General features: G+C 43.6%; 2 protein-coding genes across 3 annotated transcripts in view; both read right to left on the bottom strand.

The window, feature by feature from the left end:
- Window positions 1-1,107: 1,107 nt before the first annotated feature.
- ube3a (ubiquitin protein ligase E3A) lies at window positions 1,108-15,845 on the bottom strand. Of its 2 annotated transcripts, none has more exons than XM_034531446.1 (11): window positions 15,744-15,845; window positions 13,489-13,535; window positions 13,038-13,297; window positions 11,754-12,949; window positions 10,733-10,877; window positions 10,198-10,403; window positions 7,750-7,914; window positions 5,657-5,812; window positions 5,044-5,117; window positions 4,818-4,961; window positions 1,108-2,126 (listed from the first exon to the last, which is right to left on the bottom strand). In XM_034531446.1, coding segments are annotated over exons 2-11 (2,469 nt in total). In that variant the 5' UTR covers window positions 13,491-13,535; window positions 15,744-15,845; the 3' UTR covers window positions 1,108-2,005. The 2 variants fall into 2 exon arrangements, with proteins under 2 accessions (XP_034387337.1, XP_034387336.1); XM_034531445.1 differs by having other exon boundaries at window positions 15,769-15,809.
- A 3,894-nt stretch (window positions 15,846-19,739) lies between these two features.
- Window positions 19,740-25,713, bottom strand: part of atp10a (ATPase phospholipid transporting 10A) — a 35,341-nt gene continuing 29,367 nt past the window's right edge. The window contains exons 15-21 of the mRNA XM_034531365.1: window positions 25,342-25,418; window positions 25,048-25,173; window positions 23,932-24,132; window positions 23,592-23,672; window positions 22,410-22,514; window positions 21,023-21,210; window positions 19,740-20,688 (exon numbers count right to left, since the gene is read on the bottom strand). Of these exons, the coding sequence (XP_034387256.1) occupies window positions 19,740-20,688; window positions 21,023-21,210; window positions 22,410-22,514; window positions 23,592-23,672; window positions 23,932-24,132; window positions 25,048-25,173; window positions 25,342-25,418 (1,727 nt within the window). The remainder of the gene's footprint in view (window positions 20,689-21,022; window positions 21,211-22,409; window positions 22,515-23,591; window positions 23,673-23,931; window positions 24,133-25,047; window positions 25,174-25,341; window positions 25,419-25,713) is intronic.

The following is a 25,713-nucleotide window of genomic DNA, read 5'->3' as shown; positions in this document are numbered from 1 at the left end:
TAACAATGTATAGAGTGTATTTATAGAGTGATTAATTTAATGTTATCTTCATTGAAGAAAACTGTGATTTTCTTTGAAAAATAAGGACATTTCTAAGTGACCCCAAACTTTTGAACGGTAGTGTACATACACACACACACACGTATATATTGTGTATGCAAAGAAAAGGCTTTCCACAGCCTTAGAATAAAGAGGAATGTTTTGATTTCCTGATCAGTATTCACGTATTGATCTATCTGTTCAGTATAATTCATCCACAATAATGCAGCTGCCACATCCATCCTGACTGTGAATGTATGAAACCCAAATGCAGTCCTGTTTATGTTCTAATCAGCATACACTATTAGTTGTAAATTGCAACGTTATATGTAAATAACCATTAAAAATGTTCATAAAAATTACTGTATGTGTCTGGATTGTCTTTTTGGGCCGTGACATACATGTGATCCTTTGTTGAAGGGCCGGGGTGCAGGATCTGGCTCCATCTAGTGGTAAAGATGCAGATCGCAACCACCTGAAACTTCTCCCGAGCCTTCAGGAATACCAGCTTGGTTTGTCCTCTCTGGGCTACTGTAGGAACATAAACGTCTCATTCTAAGGTCACGAAATTCAAAGAAGAAAGTTTTGAAGCCTCTGGGTCAACATTTTGGAAAAATATATTTAGATCCCCCTAAATGCTATAATTATTATATATATATATATATATATATATATATATATATATATGTGTGTGTGTATATATATTAATATACGTACATATATTTTATTATATATATATATAATAATATAAATGCTTTACACTGTCCCTTTAATATAAATATTGATTATTGCAGCTTCATCTATATCACATGTCATTAGTGGATAAACCTTAAAAACATAATGTCAAAGTTAATTGTTTAGTTCACCTTTATTTACTTTGCATAAGTCGCTTTACATAAGAGTTTCACATTATCTGCACATTCTTTATGTACCTGAGATATTTGGCCAAATAAAACATTTCACGTGACTCTTTTAAAAAAAAAAAAAAAAAAATATATATATATATATATATATATATATATATATATATATATATATATATATATATATATATATATATATAGGCATTGCACATTTTTGGCAACTGCACAAACAAATGTGCACTCAGAAACACTTCAGGAAGCGAGCCGGAGGAGAGACAGGAAGTGAAAGTCCTCCTGAAGCTCGGCCAGCGTTAGAAACACAGTATTCATTAGAAGCAGCACACAGAAACACTTCAAAAACAAGGGAACGGGTCAAATGAGAGCTCGTCAGTTTGTGATGATTACAGAAGGCTTCACCTCAGTGTGCTACATGAGCACCTTGATGCCCCCGCTGTGAGGAGAGAGGACTGAATACTGCTTCACCGCCAGGAACCGCAAACTACGCAAATAAATAAACCACATGTCACTCAAAGTCAGTGAGTAAGTGCACTTTCACAGTTTCACAAATAAAACAGAGTTCAGAAACAAGACAAAAAGAACCAGTGGAGCTCTTTGGGAGGCCGGCGGTGGGGAGGCTGACAGGAAGTGGAGGCTGACAGGAAGTGGAGGCTGACAGGAAGTGGAGGCTGGCGGGCGCAGCGCGGCGAGGCACAGGGTTGTTGCAGCATTTTGGTTCCCCTTTTTGTGGTACTCCCTTTTCTTTTGTAAAAAACGTGGTGGCACGTCTTGTTCTCTCCCTGGAGGATCAGATCTCGTTCCCCTGGAGGATCAGATCTCGTTCCCCTGGAGGATCAGATCTTGTCCCCCTGGAGGATCAGATCTTGTCCCCCTGGAGGATCAGATCTTGCTCCCTGGAGGATCAGATCTTTCTCCCTGGAGGATCAGATCTTGCTCCCTGGGGGATCAGATCTTGCTCCATCCCTGGGGGATCAGATCTTGCTCCCTGGGGGATCAGATCTTGCTCCCTCCCTGGAGGATCAGATCTTGCTCCCTGGGGGATCAGATCTTGCTCCCTGGGGGATCAGATCTTGCTCCCTGGGGGATCAGAGCATCCCGAAGCCTTTGGCGTACGTGATGGCCTTCAGCAGCCGCTCCCTCAGTTTGTCCTTGCAGGCGTATTCTGGCAGAAGCAGCGCGTTGAAGCAGGTGTGAGAGGTGGGCAGCCTGGAGCAGGAAGGGGCGGAGCATCAGAGAACATGAGGAAGAGAACTAGAACACGTCTTAGAACCACACCAAGCAGACAAAGACCAGCAAACAGGAAGTGACCATATGAGACACCGTAAACGTCTCTGGAGTACTACTACTGACACTAGTACTACTGACACTAGTACTACTGACACTAGTACTACTGACACTACTACTACTGACTCTACTACTACTGACACTAATACTACTGACTCTACTACTACTGACTCTACTACTACTGACACTAATACTACTGACTCTACTACTACTGACTCTACTACTACTGACACTAATACTACTGACTCTACTACTACTGACAGTAGTACTACTGACTCTAATACTACTGACACTAGTACTACTGACTCTAATACTACTGACACTAGTACTACTGACTCTAGTACTACTGACACTACTACTACTGACTCTACTACTACTGACACTAGTACTACTGACTCTACTACTACTGACACTAGTACTACTGACTCTAGTACTACTGACTCTACTACTACTGACACTACTACTACTACTGACTCTAGTACTACTGACTCTAGTACTACTGACACTAGTACTACTGACTCTAGTACTACTGACACTACTACTACTGACTCTAGTACTACTGACACTAGTACTACTGACACTAGTACTACTGACTCTAGTACTACTGACTCTAGTACTACTGACACTAGTACTACTTACTCTACTACTACTGACACTAGTACTACTGACTCTACTACTACTGACACTAGTACTACTGACACTAGTACTACTGACTCTAGTACTACTGACACTAGTACTACTGACACTACTACTACTGACTCTAGTACTACTGACTCTAGTACTACTGACACTAGTACTACTGACTCTAGTACTACTGACACTATTACTACTGACTCTAGTACTACTGACACTAGTACTACTGACACTAGTACTACTGACACTACTACTACTGACTCTAGTACTACTGACTCTAGTACTACTGACTCTAGTACTACTGACACTAGTACTACTTACTCTACTACTACTACTGACACTAGTACTACTGACTCTACTACTACTGACACTAGTACTACTGACACTAGTACTACTGACACTAGTACTACTGACTCTACTACTACTGACACTAGTACTACTGACACTAGTACTACTGACACTAGTACTACTGACTCTAGTACTACTGACTCTAGTACTACTGAGTCTACTACTACTGACACTAGTACTACTGACACTACTACTACTGACACTAGTACTACTGACTTTACTACTGACTCTACTACCACTGACTTTATTACCAGTGACTCTTAACACATGAAGCATATACTTCTATACAACCAGAGGAGTTAACCCCTGGTGGTCAGTAGAGAGAATGCAGCTTTAACACATGAAGCATAGACTTCTATACAACCAGAGGAGTCACCCCCTGGTGGTCAGGAGAGAGAATGCAGCTTTAACACATGAAGCATAGACTTCTATACAACCAGAGGAGTCGCCCCCTGGTGGTCAGGAGAGTGAATGCAGCTTTAACACATGAAGCATAGACTTCTATACAACCAGAGGAGTCGCCCCCTGGTGGTCAGTGGAGAGAATGCAGCTTTAACACATGAAGCATAGACTTCTATACAACCAGAGGAGTCGCCCCCTGGTGGTCAGGAGAGAGAATGCAGCTTTAACACATGAAGCATAGACTTCTATACAACCAGAGGAGTCGCCCCCTGGTGGTCAGGAGAGAGAATGCAGCTTTAACACATGAAGCATAGACTTCTATACAACCAGAGGAGTCGCCCCCTGGTGGTCAGGAGAGAGAATGCAGCTTTAACACATGAAGCATAGACTTCTATACAACCAGAGGAGTCGCCCCCTGGTGGTCAGGAGAGAGAATGCAGCTTTAACACATGAAGCAGAGACTTCTATACAACCAGAGGAGTCGCCCCCTGGTGGTCAGGAGAGTGAATGCAGCTTTAACACATGAAGCATAGACTTCTATACAACCAGAGGAGTCGGCCCCTGGTGGTCAGTGGAGAGAATGCAGCTTTAACACATGAAGCATAGACTTCTATACAACCAGAGGAGTCGCCCCCTGGTGGTCAGGAGAGAGAATGCAGCTTTAACACATGAAGCATAGACTTCTATACAACCAGAGGAGTCGCCCCCTGGTGGTCAGGAGAGAGAATGCAGCTTTAACACATGAAGCATAGACTTCTATACAACCAGAGGAGTCACCCCCTGGTGGTCAGGAGAGAGAATGCAGCTTTAACACATGATGCATAGACTTCTATACAACCAGAGGAGTCGCCCCCTGGTGGTCAGGAGAGAGAATGCAGCTTTAACACATGAAGCATAGACTTCTATACAACCAGAGGAGTCGCCCCCTGGTGGTCAGTGGAGAGAATGCAGCTTTAACACATGAAGCATAGACTTCTATACAACCAGAGGAGTCGCCCCCTGGTGGTCAGTGGAGAGAATGCAGCTTTAACACATGAAGCATAGACTTCTATACAACCAGAGGAGTCGCCCCCTGGTGGTCAGTGGAGAGAATGCAGCTTTAACACATGAAGCATAGACTTCTATTGCAGTTCTTTTTAATCGATTGATTGGTTGGTTGATATTAACAGTGTGTTACTCTAGTGTCCCGGGGAGAAGGTCAGAGGTCAGACGGTAGGTATATAAAGCTACCTGTCCGTGTCGGAGCCGTTCTTGGCTATGATCATCTTCAGTTTCCCGAGGCCTCCTACAGGCGCTCGGTCCGTGCCGGTGGTGAACTGGAGGAACAACCTCTTCTGCTCTTCTCCGAACGAGTGAATCGTTTCCCAGAAATCTCTGAAACAACAAAACAACAACGATAAATAAAATAATTTGTAAACCATTGTTGGGTAACGTGTGTGAGGACGAGGCGACGCACCTGATGATCTGACTGTCTTTGCTGTAACCACCGTCATATTCCGTCGTCTTTTCAAGAGCTTCAAAGTCAAGTTTCTGTGGAGAGATTCAAACGTTAGAATCAAACATCTATAATTATTATATATATATATATATATATCTATATATATATAGATATATATCTATATATATATGTGTATATATATTAATATACGTACATATATTTTATTATATATATATATATATATATATATATATATATATATATAGATAAATGCTTTACACTTTCCCTTTAATATAAATATTGATTATTGCAGCTTCATCTATATCACATGTCATTAGTGGATATTCCTTAAAACATAATGTCAAAGTTAATTGTTTAATTCACCTTTATTTACTTTGCATAAGTCGCTTTACATAAGAGTTTCACATTATCTGCACATTCTTTATGTACCTGAGATATTTGGCCAAATAAAACATTTCATGTGACTCTTTAAAAAAAAATGTTGAAAAAAATAAATAAAATATATATATATATATATATATATATATATATATATATATATATATATATATATATATATATATATACATATAAATATATATAAAGCAGTGTGTGGATGGAGCCTCCTCACCCGGCTGCCACAGATCAGCAGCTCCACCTCCTCGGGGCGGAACAGGTACTTCAGAGGAGACTCCTTGGTGACCATCAGGAAGCCTTTCTTGAAGGCTCTGAACTGTCGCTCCACGCTCCTGTTCAGCATGTAGTCTGCATACGTGACCACGAACTCCTGAAGGTCACAGAAACACATGTTCACTGTAAAGAAACTTAAGAACTGAAACACCTGTTCACTGTAAAGAAACTTAAGAACTGAAACACCTGTTCACTGTAAAGAAACTTAAGAACTGAAACACCTGTTCACTGTAAAGAAACTTAAGAACTGAAACACCTGTTCACTGTAAAGAAACTTAAGAACTGAAACACCTGTTCACTGTAAAGAAACTTAAGAACTGAAACACCTGTTCACTTTAAAGAAACTTAAGAACTGAAACACCTGTTAACTGTAAAGAAACTTAACAACTGAAACACATGTTCACTGCAAAGAAACTTAACAACTGAAACACCTGTTCACTGTAAAGAAACTTAAGAACTGAAACACCTGTTCACTGTAAAGAAACTTAAGAACTGAAACACCTGTTAACTGTAAAGAAACTTAAGAACTGAAACACCTGTTCACTTTAAAGAAACTTAAGAACTGAAACACCTGTTAACTGTAAAGAAACTTAAGAACTGAAACACCTGTTCACTGTAAAGAAACTTAAGAACTGAAACACCTGTTCACTGTAAAGAAACACCTGTTCACTGTAAAGAAACTTAAGAACTGAAACACCTGTTCACTGTAAAGAAACTTAAGAACTGAAACACCTGTTCACTGTAAAGAAACTTAAGAACTGAAACACCTGTTCACTGTAAAGAAACTTAACAACTGAAACACCTGTTCACTGTAAAGAAACTTAAGAACTGAAACACCTGTTCACTTTAAAGAAACTTAAGAACTGAAACACCTGTTAACTGTAAAGAAACTTAACAACTGAAACACCTGTTCACTGCAAAGAAACTTAACAACTGAAACACCTGTTCACTGTAAAGAAACTTAAGAACTGAAACACCTGTTCACTGTAAAGAAACTTAAGAACTGAAACACCTGTTAACTGTAAAGAAACTTAAGAACTGAAACACCTGTTCACTTTAAAGAAACTTAAGAACTGAAACACCTGTTAACTGTAAAGAAACTTAAGAACTGAAACACCTGTTCACTGTAAAGAAACTTAAGAACTGAAACACCTGTTCACTGTAAAGAAACACCTGTTCACTGTAAAGAAACTTAACAACTGAAACACCTGTTCACTGTAAAGAAACACCTGTTCACTGTAAATAAACTTAAGAACTGAAACACCTGTTCACTGTAAAGAAACTTAAGAACTGAAACACCTGTTCACTGTAAAGAAACTTAAGAACTGAAACACCTGTTCACTGTAAAGAAACTTAACAACTGAAACACCTGTTCACTGTAAAGAAACTTAAGAACTGAAACACCTGTTCACTGTAAAGAAACACCTGTTCACTTTAAAGAAACTTAAGAACTGAAACACCTGTTCACTGTAAAGAAACTTAAACATTTGATTTTTAAAGATTTGTTTCTCTCAACGGAGGAAACAGAATGTCCTCTTCCTGTTTGAGAGGAAATATGACCCAATTATTGATTCTAACTAGAGACAAGAGGAGGAGAGAGTTAGGAGACAGGAGGAGGAGAGAGTTAGGAGACAGGAGGAGGAGAGAGTTAGGAGACAGGAGGAGAGAGTAAAGAAGGACAGGAGGAGAGAGAATAGGAGGAGAGAGGATAGGAGACAAGAGGTGAGAGGATAGGAGACAAGAGGTGAGAGGATAGGAGGAGAGAGGATAGGAGACAAGAGGAGGAGAGAGTTAGAGACAGGAGGAGAGAGTTAGGAGATAGAGGTTATTTGTGTATGTACATTAGTTGATGTGAATATTAAAGTGAGGTTGTGGTTGTAAACATTACTGCTGCTCTAGAAACATTTAAAAAAAGAAACATTATAATCCTGTTTTGCAATATAATATAAACAACGAACACTATTATTTAGTAATGAAAAGGACCACCATGTTCAGTGGTCTCATGTGGTCTCACGTGGTCTCACGTGGTCTCACCTGTCGGTTGCCCTCGGTGATGGGGATCTGGTCTCCCTGCTCCTTGAGGTCGTACAGGATGGGGTTCCCGAACAGGTCTGTGTGAGAGATCTGGAACGTGAGCATCATGTCGTCCTCCACGTTGCCCACGTGTTCCAGAAGCTTCTTCAGACTCTGGTAGAGACTCTGGAGGAGGAGCGAAGCGTGAGGAACCGCATTAAAAACACTAAATACATCAAACACACTAAGTACATAAAATACACTAAATACACTAAACACACTAAATACATAAAATACACTAAAAAAACAAAACACACTAAATACACCTTCCATCAGTCACGAAGACTACTTCACAAAAGACTACTCCACGAAGACTACGCCACGATGACTACGTCACAAAGACTACTTCACGATGACTACGTCACGAAGACTACGCCACGATGACTACGTCACGAAGACTACTTCACTATGACTACGTCACGATGACTACGTCACAAAGACTACGTCACGAAGACTACTTCACTATGACTACGTCACAAAGACTACGTCACGATGACTACGTCACGAAGACTATGCCACGATGACTACGTCACGAAGACTACTTCACTATGACTACGTCACGATGACTACGTCACAAAGACTACTTCACTATGACTACGTCACGATGACTACGTCACGATGACTACGCCACGATGACTACGTCACAAAGACTACGTCACGATGACTACGTCACGAAGACTACTTCACTATGACTACGTCACGAAGACTACGTCACGATGACTACGTCACGATGACTACGTCACGAAGACTACTTCACTATGACTACGTCACGAAGACTACGCCACGATGACTACGTCACGAAGACTATGCCACGATGACTACGTCACGAAGACTACTTCACTATGACTACGTCACGATGACTACGTCACAAAGACTACTTCACTATGACTACGTCACGATGACTACGTCACGATGACTACGCCACGATGACTACGTCACAAAGACTACGTCACGATGACTACGTCACGAAGACTACTTCACTATGACTACGTCACGATGACTACGTCACGAAGACTACTTCACTATGACTACGTCACGAAGACTACGCCACGATGACTACGCCACGATGACTACGTCACGATGACTACTTCACTATGACTACGTCACGAAGACTACGCCACGATGACTACGTCACGATGACTACTTCACTATGACTACGCCACGATGACTACGTCACGATGACTACGTCACGATGACTACGCCACGATGACTACGTCACGATGACTACGTCACGAAGACTACGCCACGATGACTACGCCACGATGACTACGCCACGATGACTACGTCACGAAGACTACTTCACGATGACTACGCCACGATGACTACGTCACGATGACTACGCCACGATGACTACGTCACGATGACTACTTCACGAAGACTACTTCACGATGACTACTTCACGATGACTACTTCACGATGACTACGTCACGATGACTACGCCACGATGACTACGTCACGATGACTACTTCACTATGACTACGTCACGAAGACTACTTCACTATGACTACGTCACGATGACTACGCCACGATGACTACGTCACGATGACTACGTCACGAAGACTACGCCACGATGACTACGCCACGATGACTACGCCACGATGACTACGTCACGAAGACTACTTCACGATGACTACTTCACGATGACTACGCCACGATGACTACGTCACGATGACTACGCCACGATGACTACGTCACGATGACTACTTCACGAAGACTACTTCACGATGACTACTTCACGATGACTACGTCACGATGACTACGCCACGATGACTACGTCACGATGACTACTTCACTATGACTACGTCACGAAGACTACTTCACTATGACTACGTCACGATGACTACGTCACGATGACTACGTCACGATGACTACGTCACGATGACTACGTCACGAAGACTACGCCACGATGACTACGCCACGATGACTACGCCACGATGACTACGTCACGAAGACTACTTCACGATGACTACGCCACGATGACTACGTCACGATGACTACGCCACGATGACTACGTCACGATGACTACTTCACGAAGACTACTTCACGAAGACTACTTCACGATGACTACTTCACGATGACTACGTCACGATGACTACGCCACGATGACTACGTCACGATGACTACTTCACTATGACTACGTCACGAAGACTACTTCACTATGACTACGTCACGATGACTACGCCACGATGACTACGCCACGATGACTACGTCACGAAGACTACTTCACGATGACTACGCCACGAAGACGTCAAACAAGGAAGAGAAGAACAATGTTTCCCAAGATGTTGAACTTTTCTTTAAGTTTGTTTCATGCAACAAAGTAAAAAGCAGCGTTATGCTTCCCAGAAACATCCCAACCCCTTCAGAAACACTTTCACTGCATGTTAACTCTGGAGAAAGTTACTGTACTGGGTGGGAGTCCGACAGGTCCAGGTAGTTCCCCTTCTTGCCCATGAGCTTCCTGTAGACCACCATGGGGAAGTGGACGTCCAGGATGCAGTTGTTATAGATGGCGAGCCCCAGGACCAGTCCAACCAGCGTGTACTGGGCCTCGTTCTCCAGAGAGGACGAGTTGAACCAGAACAGCTTGGTGTCGTCGTCGTAGCTGAACATCCCTGTTCAGGAAGTCAAGAGGACGTAAAGGAATGGATATTTCATCTTTAATCTAACTATTGTGAATAAGGCTCATCTGTAGAGCACATTTCACCAGATGAAACCATTAAGCATCAAAACATCATGCAAAAGAAAAGACTTAAAAACAATTAGGAGCATTCATTTAAACATCAAGAAGCTGAAAATAGAATAAAAGTTGCAGTTTAAGACATAAAATACAGAATTGAAATGCAGAAATCGATTATCATCCTTGAATCTGGTTCAATTAAAGGCAGCAAACAGCCAAATAAAGCAAATAACGAGTATTTCATTGTTTCTGTGAACGTCTCACCGATGTCGGGGTTGAAGATCTCCTCCAGGACCAACTGAAAGAACTCCTTTGAAACTCCGCCCTCGTCGACGCCTTGCTCCCCCTCGAACTCCACGAACAGCTGCTTCTTCAGGTCGGACGGGTTCTCCATGGAGATCATCTCCAGCTGCAACACAAACGCAGCCTCAACAAGTCACGGCGACGTGCAGCCGGAACGTTAACGCGTTCAATTAATGTGTTCACAGCCAATGAGAAGCGCACTTTCACCTCGCTATCCTCGTTTGTGTTTAACCTCCTCCTGCTAGCTACGGAGAACCGAAAGACGGATGATGCCAATTTCCAAAAATTCTGAATTTATGCTTTGTCAGATTTGTCCTGAAGACGACGAGCAACTTCAAAAGGTTTTCTGAATGGAGTTTGGCTCGATTGGTGCTAAGCTATGCTAACGTTGTAGCTGCTCCACCAACACCTCAAAACAACGTCATATAGGCGTAAATAAAGCAGCAACACTATGGTTTGAACCAGAGCCTTAAACCAGAGACACTGTGGTTCAAACCAGAGCTTTAAACCAGAGACACTGTGGTTTAAACCAGAGCCTTAAACCAGAGACACTGTGGTTTAAACCAGAGCCTTAAACCAGAGACACTGTGGTTCAAACCAGAGCCTTAAACCAGAGACACTGTGGCTTAAACCAGAGCCTTAAACCAGAGACACTGTGGTTCAAACCAGAGCTTTAAACCAGAGACACTGTGGTTTAAACCAGAGCCTTAAACCAGAGACACTGTGGCTTAAACCAGAGACTTAAACCAGAGACACTGTGGCTTAAACCAGAGCCTTAAACCAGAGACACTGTGGCTTAAACCAGAGACTTAAACCAGAGACACTGTGGTTTAAACCAGAGACTTAAACCAGAGACACTGTGGTTTAAACCAGAGCTTTACACCAGAGACACTGTGGTTTAAACCAGAGACTTAAACCAGAGACACTGTGAGGAGCTCTTTGTAGGTTTCTCTTGCTGTGAACACATGCTTCAGTGACTCACTCTGACAAGGGCGTCGTCAATGATGTGATCTCGGCGGACCTTGAGCTTGAGATAGGGGTTGGGCTGCTGGCCCTGGACCATGCTGTAGAGGGCCGTGAGGCGCCGCTCGCTGTACATCCGGATCCGGTTGTCGTAGTACAGCCCTTGGTTCTTGGTGATGACGCTGAGGATAAAGGGGCAGCTCTGGAAGGAAAACTTGGTTTCGGCGTTGACCTTGAAGAAGGTGAAGTCCTTGTCCATCTCCACCACTTCGTTCAGCGACTCGTTCACAAAGTCCTCGTAGGGGATGAGGGGTCTGATGCTGTCCACAGGTCTGACGCCCAGTTCTTGCTCCAGCGGATCGGCCGGCGGTCCTTTCTTGTAGAGCCGCTCCTCGCCCAGCAGCTCATGCAGGGTGAGCTCGTCGGACTCGGGGTCTTCCTCCTCCTCCTCGTTGTGCTCCACGTCCACGTCGCCGCCCAGGATGCTTGCGTAGAAGGCAACTTTCAGACACTGCGTGGCGGCCACCACGGTCCCGTCGTCGTTCACGAGAGTCTCGCCGTCATATTCGTTGCTGACGACCGTAAACGTGATGAGCTGCTGGAAGGTCTCCATCATGCGGCGGATGTGCCCGAGTCCGTACCCGGACCACAGCTTGGACAGCCGGGCGAGCGCCGCCACCGGCAGTTTGCTCATGGCTTTGCAGAACTGTGGCAGAGCTACTTCCAGGTACTCGGGGCTGTGGAGGTTACTGTTCTCCAACACGATGACGAAGATGTTCAGGTAGTCTGGGTTCGTCTCGTACACGTCCAGGTACTCCAGGTCCAGCTCCATGTTCGGCGTGAGGTAAATGAGTGCGTTCACGAGAGCGGCCTCCACCTGGTCCAGGCTCAGAAGGCGGTCGTAGACCCTCCTCACGGCGCCGATGTCCACCGTCACCTCGCAAGGGTCCATCATTTCATCGAGACCCTCATCGAGTGCGGCGGAGGAAGCGGCCATCGACTCCGAGCCCTGCTTCTCCTGCTCGTCCACGTCTGTCGGTTCCGAAGAGTCCAGGTTTTCAGTGGCGATGGGTTCATCCTTCCTGAAGCTCTTTATCAAGGCGTCCGAGTTGGAGAAGATCCTGCCGACGATGCGGATGAGCGCCGAGTAGTCGCCCCGCTCCTCGCAGAAGCCCAGGATCGTAGAGACCGTGTCCTCCGTGAGGTGATTGACATCTGGACCGAAACAACAGGAGCAAACAGGAAAATTAAATCAACACAGTGAAACGGATTCAAAGCCGGCGTCCGTGAGCGGCGGCGTTACCTGAGAAGTCCTCCTTAGCGGGACAGATGTCCGCCTCGCTCATCATACCGTCCAGAAAGTCCTTCTTGGAGGGGTGAGGGTTACAGAGTTTGGCGTTAATCTTAAACAGCTCGAGCGCTTTGGCCGCCGCTGCATTGTTATCCAAAGGTCGAAAGTCACGACACGATGCGCAAAACTCATTCGTGCAGTCGCCATTTCCACAGCCGTCGGTTAACTGCCGAAAGTAGCGCTCAATGAGATGCTTTGCAGTCGCTCTGTTCCTGCAGCGCAAGACATTCAAACAGGAAGTCAGAACTCATCGGCGGTAGACTAACAGACGTCAACGTTTGAAAGCTACGACTCAACGACAGAGATGAAGAACATCAAAGGCTGCACACACATTAGTTTAACTAACCGCATGTTCATTAGTTTAGTTTAACTAGTTGAGTGCAGGTTAAATAGAGCCACTCACATTCGGCTGGATTCAGGGACACTCCTGCAGACCCGATGGACAGTCCTCTGAAAGAAAGGTTCAGGAATCATTACTAATGTATCTGTATTTGTACAACTGAGAAATATTTAGACAACTTTTAGTCCAATCTTCATGATCTGCTTTTACCCAGTGGCACTATTCCTAATGTATATATTTATTATTACTTTAGATCATGTGATCAGTAGAACATGTGATCATGACATCATGTTTCTCTGGTCTCTGATCATGTGACTTTGTAAACAACCAATCAGTGTTTAGACCAACAGGAGGAGGGCTAGTAATGTTAGCTAGTAACGTTAGCAGCACCGCTAACGGAGAACCAGGAGGTTCACTTCAGTTACATAATGATGCGTTCAGGCTCTGCTCAGTGAACACGAGTACTGGCTGAAGGTAAATGATAACAGACAGATACTGATTATGAATAATAAATGAAACCAACAGGTATTGAAATGTGTTTTGATATTTGGATCAGCTGTCATGTGACTCAGCATCTTGTGATCAAATATCTGATTTCATGCTCGTCATCTGATGGAAATGTTATTTTTGTCAAAATAACGCCACAGATTCCTACAGAGGCTGTAATTGATTATATGTTATTATTATTTAATAAAGATCTTCATTATGTAATGAATCTGGAAAATGGCCGCCGCTCTGACCTCTCTGCTGTGTGTTGATTTTAAAGGTTCCTTCTGCTCCTACATTAGTTTTGTGATGAAAGCTAAGCTAAGCAAAGTTACAGTTAGCCAGCTAGCTGTACCGTTAGCTGATGAAGTAACGTTAGCAACTTAGAGCCGAAGGTCTAAATAAAATACAGGACCGTTACAGATAGGAACATTATTATTAGAAATATGACATAAGAGCAACAGGATGTGACTGCAGTTCACTTAACGGCCACCAGGGTCATTAATAACAATAAGCTTTAACGCATGAAGCATAGACTTCTATACAACCAGAGGAGTCGCCCCCTGGTGGTCAGTAGAGAGAATGCAGCTTTAACACATGAAGCATAGACTTCTATACAACCAGAGGAGTCGCCCCCTGGTGGTCAGGAGAGAGAATGCAGCTTTAACACATGAAGCATAGACTTCTATACAACCAGAGGAGTCGCCCCATGGTGGTCAGGAGAGAGAATGCAGCTTTAACACATGAAGCATAGACTTCTATACAACCAGAGGAGTCGCCCCCTGGTGGTCAGGAGAGAGAATGCAGCTTTAACACATGAAGAATAGACTTCTATACAACCAGAGGAGTCGCCCCCTGGTGGTCAGTAGAGAGAATGCAGCTTTAACACATGAAGCATAGACTTCTATACAACCAGAGGAGTCGCCCCATGGTGGTCAGGAGAGAGAATGCAGCTTTAACACATGAAGCATAGACTTCTATACAACCAGAGGAGTCGCCCCCTGGTGGTCAGGAGAGAGAATGCAGCTTTAACACATGAAGAATAGACTTCTATACAACCAGAGGAGTCGCCCCCTGGTGGTCAGTAGAGAGAATGCAGCTTCAACACATGAAGCATAGACTTCTATACAACCAGAGGAGTCGCCCCCTGGTGGCCTGGAGAGAGAATGCAGCTTTAACACATGAAGCATAGACTTCTATACAACCAGAGGAGTCGCCCCCTGGTGGCCTGGAGAGAGAATGCAGCTTTAACACATGAAGCAAACCAGAGGAGTCGCCCCCTGGTGGTCAGGAGAGAGAATGCAGCTTTAACACATGAAGCATAGACTTCTATACAACCAGAGGAGTCGCCCCCTGGTGGTCAGGAGAGAGAATGCAGCTTTAACACATGAAGCATAGACTTCTATACAACCAGAGGAGTCGCCCCCTGGTGGTCAGGAGAGATAATGCAGCTTTAACACATGAAGCATAGACTTCTATACAACCAGAGGAGTCGCCCCCTGGTGGTCAGGAGAGAGAATGCAGCTTTAACACATGAAGCATAGACTTCTATACAACCAGAGGAGTCGCCCCCTGGTGGTCAGGAGAGATAATGCAGCTTTAACACATGAAGCATAGACTTCTATACAACCAGAGGAGTCGCCCCCTGGTGGTCAGGAGAGAGAATGCAGCTTTAGGTTGATCTCCTGTTTACACATTAAACCTTTAAATGAAGATACATTTGTATGATTCACAACAATCAAAACATTTCATTTATTACATTAGTTATAAACCAGTGAATCGCTGTCACATGGTTTCTGTTTAACATTAAACGAATAAGGTTGTGAACGCACCACGTTCTCACTCCAGTTGACTGACCTGTGATGATCTCTCTCTCTCTCTCTCTCTCTCTCTCTCTCTCTCTCTCTCTCTCTCTCTCTCTCTCTCTCTCTCTCTCTCTCTCTCTCTCTCTCTCTCTCTCTCTCTCTCTCTCTCTCTCTCTCTCTCTCTCTCTCTCTCTCTCTCTCTCTCTCTCTCTCTCTCTCTCTCTCTCTCTCTCTCTCTCTCAGTGACGATGCAGAAACGGTCTCCGGTTCTGGTCTGCGCCGGGTTCAGGATCTGTCTAGTCCACGTGGGTCCGGATTCAAACAGCCCAGTTCACCGACACGAGGTCCGGACGAGGCTCGCGAGGAACCGACTGGCGGAAGTGTGCGCGTGCTGCTACTTTGTGTCTCTTGAAGTCAAACAAACATCCTCTGCTACCATCTTGTAAACAAGAGCGACATGTATCCCGGCATGCAGCGCGAGACTGTCAGACACCAAGCCCCCCCCCCTCCTAAGAAATACACCCGAGATAAACAATATAGAATTACAATAATAATATAACTGTTTACTCAGAATTATATCTTATTTACAGTGCCTTGTACATTTAGCTTGAAATACTAGTATTATTGTATAATAATATAATATAACCATTATTGTTTAGTAATAATAATATATAACATATTCACATATAATATAATAATGATGATAAATATATTAATATTAGTACTATTGTATAGTAATGTAATAACAATAATAATAATCATTATAAAATAAATGTAATAATAATAATAATAGTATAGTATAGTATAGTTTAGTATACTATTATTATTGATAACAATTTAAATGATTTGAATTGTTGTTTTTAGATAATAGATAATTTTTAGATAATCATCATGAGAACGTTATCATTTACCTTCAGGCAGTACTCATGTTCACAGAGCCTGAAGGCATCATGAGAACGTTATCATTTACCTTCAGCCAGTACTCATGTTCACAGAGCCTGAAGGCATCATGAGAACGTTATCATTTACCTTCAGCCAGTACTCATGTTCACAGAGCCTGAAGGCATCATGAGAACGTTATCATTCACCTTCAGCCAGTACTCATGTTCACTGAGCCTGAACGCATCATGAGAACGTTATAATTTACCTTCAGCCAGTACTCACGTTCACTGAGCGGAGCCTGAACGCATCATGAGAACGTTATCATTTACCTTCAGCCAGTACTCATGTTCACTGAGCGGAGCCTGAACGCATCATGAGAACGTTATCATTTACCTTCAGCCAGTACTCATGTTCACTGAGCAGAGCCTGAACGCATCATGAGAACGTTATCATCTACCTTCAGCCAGTACTCATTTTCACGTAATGTGTATATTTTACTTGCAGTTATTAGATTTATTTAATCACTCGTCACTTAATTCACACATGGAGGAGAAGTCAAAGTGTTGATGAGGCCGACAGACACAGGTTTAATTTATGGCTCCTGAATATGATTTATGATTCCATAAAAGTTACTTTTTATTATTAATAAATATGATCTATAATTAGCTCTATGATCATACGACAGAGATAAATAAAAATACGTTTGTCTTTGATGTCTATCCTGTTGTCTCCTCTGACTGCAGTAATCAATACGGACACTAGGGGGCACTGTGAGGACACTTTAATATAAGGGAGCGTTCTTTCTGTCTGATTTATTCCACATTAAACTGGAGATATAAACAGACACGTTGTTGAGTTAAAGAATAACCTTCACACAGTTTATCTAGATTTATAGATAAATGCATGATTTCATCTTTTCTCAAAATCTTCAGTCTATCTGGAGTCCTGAGGCCGTTTGTTAAATCTACACTTGTTCTACACATTTTTTATTATATTTAAAATGTTAAATATATGGTTCTAAAGTCTAATTGTTTTTACAGATTCCACTTGGTTATAAAAATGAAATTATTTATTGTATGAAATGATGACTCCTCTGGTTGTAAAGAAGTCTATGCTTCATATTTTGTTTCAATGATGAACCAACAAACAAGAACTAACTGGTGAACATTGTCCATTTAGGAGGAGAAAAACAGAGCTAAAAGAAGATGAATATTGAGTTACGTTCATAAGATTTGTTGTTGGATGTGTAATAAGGTAACTGTTATAAGATCTTTGTATTTATACGTTTAAATGTGACAGAAGATAAACACGTTAAATATGAATTAGGACACAAAACAAATGAGCTTAGTATAGTTTTTCCCATATGAAGCCTGAAATGGTTGAATTATTTAACGGTACATAACATTATTAGTAGTTTGTTAAAATAATGACATAAAGTCAACATACAGTTTGAGGACTGAGACGTTTTATTAAGCAAAGAGTACATTTACAGGTACAAAGGATAAATACTTAACATCAGTCAGTTTCTTCTGATCTGAAACGTGATGAACAGATTAAAACCTCGTTGGAAGAACCATCCAATCGGGCTCCGATGTGTTCGAGGCCGCGTGGAATTTGTGAATGTTGGAGATGGAGCTTCATTCCAGCCTGAAGCTATAAAACTAGATCTGACACAAGTATCTCCACCTTTAAACAAACATTTGTCATTTCTTCTCCAGTGTTAAGGCGCTTAGAAATACAGGATAAACGATAGAAATACAGGAATATGAAGGATCTTTGGTAAATGATACACTTTATAAAAATGTACTGCATATATTAAAAGGTTTACCAGTTGGTTTTTTAAAATAATGCTTTCAAAGTGCACATTTAAATCTTAAAGCGGCATCTTGTACATTTTGGGGAATATTCTCTTTATTGGTTTCCAGCTGAACTCCAGAAAGAAAGAAAATCTGTTGGAAAAGGAGCTTCAAGTAAATCACGGTTATGAAACGAGATGAAACGGAACCGTTTGACTGTTTGGGAAATGATGAGCGGAGTATGAAACTACAGCCAGGAGAAGGTTAGCTTAGCTTAGCATAAAGTCAACCAATCACTTCTCTCTTTAGTCGGGAAGTACACATTAAAGGAGCAGTGTGTTGTATCTAGTGACCTCTAGTGGTGAAGCTGCAGATTGAAAATCCCTCTTTTCAGGTAACGTAACAATGTGAAAGTCTCTCTTTAGCGTGTTTGGCTACCGTAGATAAGCTAACGAAAACACAATTTTCAGGCGATTAAACACAAATAAAAACTATGAATATTATATTACATTCTTGATAATAGATCCCACTAAATGCTGCACACTGGCCCTTTAAATAAACGAAAATAAAGAGTAAGTTTAGAGTTCACGTTAGCTTTAGACAGCTTCTGTTAGCAGCTAGCTGCTAGCTCTAACAGCTAGCTGCTAGCACTAGTCTTAAACTTGTGGGATCAATAAAGCAAATTAAAGGATTTCCCAAAATGTCAAACTTTCCTTTTAATGTGAAACTGTCTGTCAGATCAAACACACACACACACACACACACACACACACACACACACACACACACACACACACACACACACACACACACACACACACACACACACACACAACCACACACACACACACACACACACACACACACACACACACACACACACACACACACACACACACACACACACACACACACACACACACACACACACACACACACACACAGCATCATTACTGGTACGCTCATCTTTAAAGCTCATAATTACTGAGTGGAATGTGGTGAAGGACAGAACTGGACTGAAATCAGACTCAATGCCACTAACTTCTGATATTCATGTGAAGATCAAACTCAAAACACACAAACTCTGAATTCCATCTCAGAGATACATAATAAAGGTTGTGGAATGTGAATAAAAACATTCCAGGAAACCAACGGGAGGAATTCCAGTTCTTCAGTCTTCAAAGCCTCAAAAATATCTTGAGCTTTAAATTGTCCAAAATATAAAAGTACCGATTTGTCTCTTTTATAAAAGAATCTGCTTGAAAAATACAATAAAATTAGACTTTTATTTTCTCATAAAAAACTATTGTGCAAATTGGGAGTTCTGAGCGTCGGGCGTGAGGCGTCACAGGACGGCGTCCGTCTGCGTCCTCGCCGCCGGACGCACCGCGTGGTCCGAGTTCCTGCAGTACCGGACGCGCTGGGCGTCGCCGTCGGGAGGCAGCGGGAGCTGGACGCTCGCCGCCTGGGACGGGGGCCGAGGCGAGGAGGCGGCCCGGCTGGACGCACTCATGGCCGACGTCTTTAAAGCCTCGGAAGTCTCGTGGGGACGCTCGTCGTCTCCGGGGGGCCGAGGCTCGTCGTCCCCGGGGGGCCGAGGCTCGTCGTCCCCGGGGGGCCGAGGCTCGTCGTCTCCGGGGGGCCGAGGCTCGTCGTCCCCGGGGGGCCGAGGCTCGTCGTCTCCGGGGGGCCGAGGCTCGTCGTCCCCGGGGGGCCAAGGCTCGTCGTCCCCGGGGGGCCGAGGCTCGTCGTCTCCGGGGGGCCGAGGCTCGTCGTCCCCGGGGGGCCGAGGCTCGTCGTCTCCGGGGGGCCGAGGCTCGTCGTCCCCGGGGGGCCGAGGCTCGTCGTCTCCGGGGGGCCGAGGCTCGTCGTCCCCGGGGGGCCGAGGCTCGTCGTCCCCGGGGGGCCGAGGCTCGTCGTCCCCGGGGGGCCGAGGCTCGTCGTCCCCGGGGGGCCGAGGCTCGTCGTCCCCGGGGGGCCGAGGCTCGGCGTCTCCGGGGGGCCGAGGCCGCGGCTCTGGGGGGAGCTTAGCGGCGTCTTTGGTGTAAGGAAGCGTGTCCTTCTCTGTGGCGTCCACCGCATGCAGACCGGCTCTCTGATGGTTTTCATCGGGGCCTTCGGGGGACGGCGTGCCGAGGGACAGGAAGTGAGGCACGGGGCGGACCGCAGACCCCGCCTCGACCCCGCCGAGGTTCAGGATGTTCCTGCGGGTCTCGGACGGGAGTTTATCCAACTGCCTCCCGACCTGGACGGGGCTGGGGAACAACGTGCCCTGACACGCCCGGTAGAAATATCTGGAGAGGGAGGAAGAGTCAGAGGTCAAGATGGAGAGGGAGGAAGGGTCAGAGGTCAAGATGAAGAGGGAGGAAGGGTCAGAGGTCAAGATGGAGAGGGAGGAAGAGTCAGAGGTCAAGATGGAGAGGGAGGAAGAGTCAGAGGTCAAGATGAAGAGGAAGGAAGAGTCAGAGGTCAAGATGAAGAGGAAGGAAGAGTCAGAGGTCAAGATGGAGAGGGAGGAAGAGTCAGAGGTCAAGATGGAGAGGGAGGAAGGGTCAGAGGTCAAGAGGAAGAGGAACAGGGCAGAGCCAGAGGTCAAGAGGAAGAGGAACAGGGCCCAGCTGGACGTACCTGGGCAGCAGCGCGGCTACAGGTGTGAGGACACACAGCAGGTAGAAGAGCGGGTCCTGCAGCAGCCTCTGCATGCTCCAGTAGGGGTTGGACGGGGAGAAGCAGGACGGACAGGAGGCGTTATAACACAGAGACACGGTGAAGAACAGGGACACGCTGAAGGAGATGGACAGACAGTTCATCCACGTCTGCAGGGACACAGAGGACACAATATTACTACCAATAATGATATTTGTATAGAAACTAGAACAAAGTTGTTATGCTTCACGTCGTCGGCAAACAAACCTTAATTCAGACTTTATTTTGACGTGAAACTCAAATGTCAGGAATTTAAGTCTTTAAAATGTCAAAAGACTGATTCAATGCAGGGTCATAAATCTAAAAAAAGGAAAATAACGGAAACACATCTGGATGTTGGAACTGTGTGACGGAGAGAGTTAAACATTCAGAGAGACGAAGAGTAAAGATACAAAGAGACGAAGAGCTCAAGATCCAGAGAGACGAAGAATAAAGATACAAAGAGACGAAGAGTTAAAGATCCAGAGAGACGAAGAGTAAAGATACAAAGAGACGAAGAGTTAAAGATCCAGAGAGACGAAGAGTAAAGATACAAAGAGACGAAGAGCTCAAGATCCAGAGAGACGAAGAATAAAGATACAAAGAGACGAAGAGTTAAAGATCCAGAGAGACGAAGAGTAAAGATACAAAGAGACGAAGAGCTCAAGATCCAGAGAGACGAAGAATAAAGATACAAAGAGACGAAGAGTTAAAGATCCAGAGAGACGAAGAGTAAAGATACAAAGAGACGAAGAGTTAAAGATCCAGAGAGACGAAGAGTAAAGATACAAAGAGACGAAGAGCTCAAGATCCAGAGAGACGAAGAATAAAGATACAAAGAGACGAAGAGTTAAAGATCCAGAGAGACGAAGAGTAAAGATACAAAGAGACGAAGAGTTAAAGATCCAGAGAGACGAAGAGTAAAGATACAAAGAGACGAAGAGCTCAAGATCCAGAGAGACGAAGAATAAAGATACAAAGAGACGAAGAGTTAAAGATCCAGAGAGACGAAGAGTAAAGATACAAAGAGACGAAGAGTTAAAGATCCAGAGAGACGAAGAGTAAAGATACAAAGAGTTAAACATCCAGAGAGACGAAGAGTAAAGATACAAAGAGACGAAGAGTAAAGATACAAAGAGACGAAGAGTAAAGTTACAAAGAGTTAAACATCCAGAGAGACGAAGAGTAAAGATACAAAGAGACGAAGAGTAAAGATACAAAGAGACGAAGAGTAAAGATACAAAGAGTTAAACATCCAGAGAGACGAAGAGTAAAGATACAAAGAGACGAAGAGCTCAAGATCCAGCGAGACGAAGAGCTGGGTCCTCACCCAGGTTCTGGTCTCAATGCCCAAGTGCACCAGAATGGTGAGTAAAGCCAGAGTGGTGATGGGAGTCCCCCATGTAAACACATCCACGTCAGAGTCAGCGTAGGCCTGGGGGGGGGGGGGGGGGGGGGGGGGGGGGGTAAAAAACTTTAGGCTAAAACACTAAAACTTAAACAGTAAGAAAATTAAAACTCAAAGTAATAAAGTCAAACTTACAGTAATAAAGTCAAACTTAAAGTAAAAGTCAAACTTACAAAGTAATAACATCTTCCGTCGCAAACTAAAAAGTTTAACACTTTAGTAGCACTTAAATGTCTCTTACTGATAGCACTTTGTAGTTTAACACTTTAGTAACACTTAAATGTCTCTTACCGATAGCACTTTGTAGTTTAACACTTTAGTAGCACTTAAATGTCTCTTACCGATAGCACTTTGTAGTTTAACACTTTAGTAGCACTTAAATGTCTCTTACTGATAGCACTTTGTAGTTTAACACTTTAGTAACACTTAAATGTCTCTTACCGATAGCACTTTGTAGTTTAACACTTTAGTAGCACTTAAATGTCTCTTACCGATAGCACTTTGTAGTTCAACACTTTAGTAACACTTAAATGTCTCTTACTGATAGCACTTTGTAGTTTAACACTTTAGTAACACTTAAATGTCTCTTACCGATAGCACTTTGTAGTTTAACACTTTAGTAACACTTAAATGTCTCTTACCGATAGCACTTTGTAGTTTAACACTTTAGTAGCACTTAAATGTCTCTTACCGATAGCACTTTGTAGTTTAACACTTTAGTAGCACTTAAATGTCTCTTACCGATAGCACTTTGTAGTTTAACACTTTAGTAACACTTAAATGTCTCTTACCGATAGCACTTTGTAGTTTAACACTTTAGTAACACTTAAATGTCTCTTACCGATAGCACTTTGTAGTTTAACACTTTAGTAGCACTTAAATGTCTCTTACTGATAGCACTTTGTAGTTTAACTTTATTGAAGAAATTGTACTTTCTTGATTCTTGTTGTTCTGAGTTTGGACTCATGGTTTAATGCACTTATTGTAAGTCGCTTTGGATAAAAGCGTCAGCTAAATGACATGTAATGTAATGTAATGTAATAAAGTAATAAAGTCAAACTTAAAGTAATAAAGTCAAACTTAAAGTAATAAAGTCAAACTTACAAAGTAGGGGATGAAGAAGCAGACCAGACTTTGGTAGAAGGCGTCGATCATGTTCATCCAGAACATGTACGGTTTGTACTCCTGCAGAACAAACCGGAGTCAGAGTGGAGTTTAAAGAGTTAATTCATCAAAGTCTCAACACCAACAGGAGACCAGCAGCTCCTGAGAGGTCCACCCAGTTCCACGGAGTCTGGTGTGTCTGCAGACAGCTGGTTGGTGGTGTGACCTTGGTGAATCTGAACTCTTTAAAACTATAAAGTTATGTAAATAAACAGCTACGGTGAGCAATGTGACGCCAGGTGAGCGTCCTCAGGTGAACCGGGTCAACAGGAAGTCCCACCTCAGAGTTCTGCCCGCTCATGTAGAGCTGAGGTAGCTGCTGCAGGGTCTCCGCGGACACGTCCTTGTCCAGAGTGCCGGTGACGAGTTGAGGGAAGGCGGAGAACATCAGATTGAAGAAGATGAGGTACCACTGGTCGATCATGGCCGAGCCGGAGAACCCGCAGTAGAACTGATACCAGAAGACGAGCGCGACGAACATCTGTGGGAACAGAAGGACCAAGGGTCCGTTTAGTCTCCTCTCCTGAAGAACCTCTTTTCATCATCGTCACGATTATCAAATGAATCCTTAACGTATGGACAAAAACATTAGTGTTGCGAGGTCACGGTGACTTTGACCTTTGACCTTTGACCACACATCACTAATCCGTTCGTCCAAGTGGACATTTTGTGCCAAATAGTAAGAAATGGTATTAGCATGCAGACGTTTTATAAAATATATAATTTCAATCATTTTCATTGTGTTGTTGTAATTCTCATTCTGTCCACAAGAGGCTGCAGTGCACCACGACCACGAGTGTAACTTAAAAGCATCCATGTTGTCTTCTTTGTGAGTTTAAAACACAACGTACAAATATTGTGTGTTAAGTTACGTAAATGAATTAAAACTCACTGGAAGAAAACATTCATGTTTTTTTTTCCTATTTAGAATTCGTGTAAACAACAAACTTCTACAAAAATTATTCCGTAAAAAATTATCCTGACAAAAAAAAAAAAAGTTTCCATCTGATTATTATGGGAAAAAAAGTATTTTCGTTATTTCTACACCTCTTCTTAACTTATAAACAGAGGAAAGGAAACTATTTAAATTAGACTAAAACTATTTAAATCAGACTCTAACTACTTTAAATCAGACTTAAGCTCTTTAATTCAGACTTTAACTCTTTAAATAAGTCTCAAACTCTGTAATTCTGACTTTAACTCTTTAAATCAGACTCACTCTGTAATTCAGACTTAAGCTCTTTAATTCAGACTTTAACTCTTTAAATAAGTCTCAAACTCTGTAATTCAGACTTAAGCTCTTTAATTCAGACTTTAACTCTTTAAATCAGACTCACTCTGTAATTCAGACTTAAGCTCTGTAATTCAGACTAACCCCTTAAGCCCGAGGTCTCACCGCGTTCTTGTAGAAGAAGAAGAGGATCATGTTGGCCAGCCTGGAGTAGCTCCAGTGTCCGTGGACCAGCAGCAGCTTCTGGAGGTAGCGGAACCGCGGCAGAGCAAAGTCACTGGCCATCACCGCCTGAAACGCACCACACGGTCAGGCTGCTGCGCCTCCTTTCCTTCACGCGCCTCCTCGCCTCCTCCCATCTCAGTCCAGAGAGAGGAGAGGAGGTGAGGAGGAGAGGAGGAGAGGAGGAGAGGAGGAGAGGAGGCGATGCCCCTCCCGTTAGCTCAGGTGTCTTCTTACCTGCATGCCCTCCTGTCCAGAGATGCCGACGCCCACATCTGCTACCTGGATCATGCTGACGTCGTTGGCTCCGTCACCTGAGAGACATACAAGAACACATGAAGACCAGGTTCTCCTGTTCCTCCTCTCAGGAGAACCTGGTTATAATGGACCCACCTCCCTCATAATGGACTCAACTCCTTTATAAGGACCCACCTCCCTTACAATGGACCCACCTCCCTCACAATGGACCCACCTCCCTTACAATGGACCCACCTCCCTTACAATGGACCCACCTCCCTTACAATGGACCCACCTCCCTTACAATGGACCCACCTCCCTCATAATGGACCCACCTCCCTTACAATGGACCCACCTCCCTCATAATGGACC

The sequence above is a fragment of the Cyclopterus lumpus genome, chromosome 4 (assembly GCF_009769545.1).
Source record: "Cyclopterus lumpus isolate fCycLum1 chromosome 4, fCycLum1.pri, whole genome shotgun sequence".
Classification (NCBI taxonomy): domain Eukaryota; kingdom Metazoa; phylum Chordata; class Actinopteri; order Perciformes; family Cyclopteridae; genus Cyclopterus; species Cyclopterus lumpus.
The sequence above is the reverse complement of the archived record's forward strand: the minus strand, read 5'-3'. Positions and strand labels throughout refer to the sequence as shown.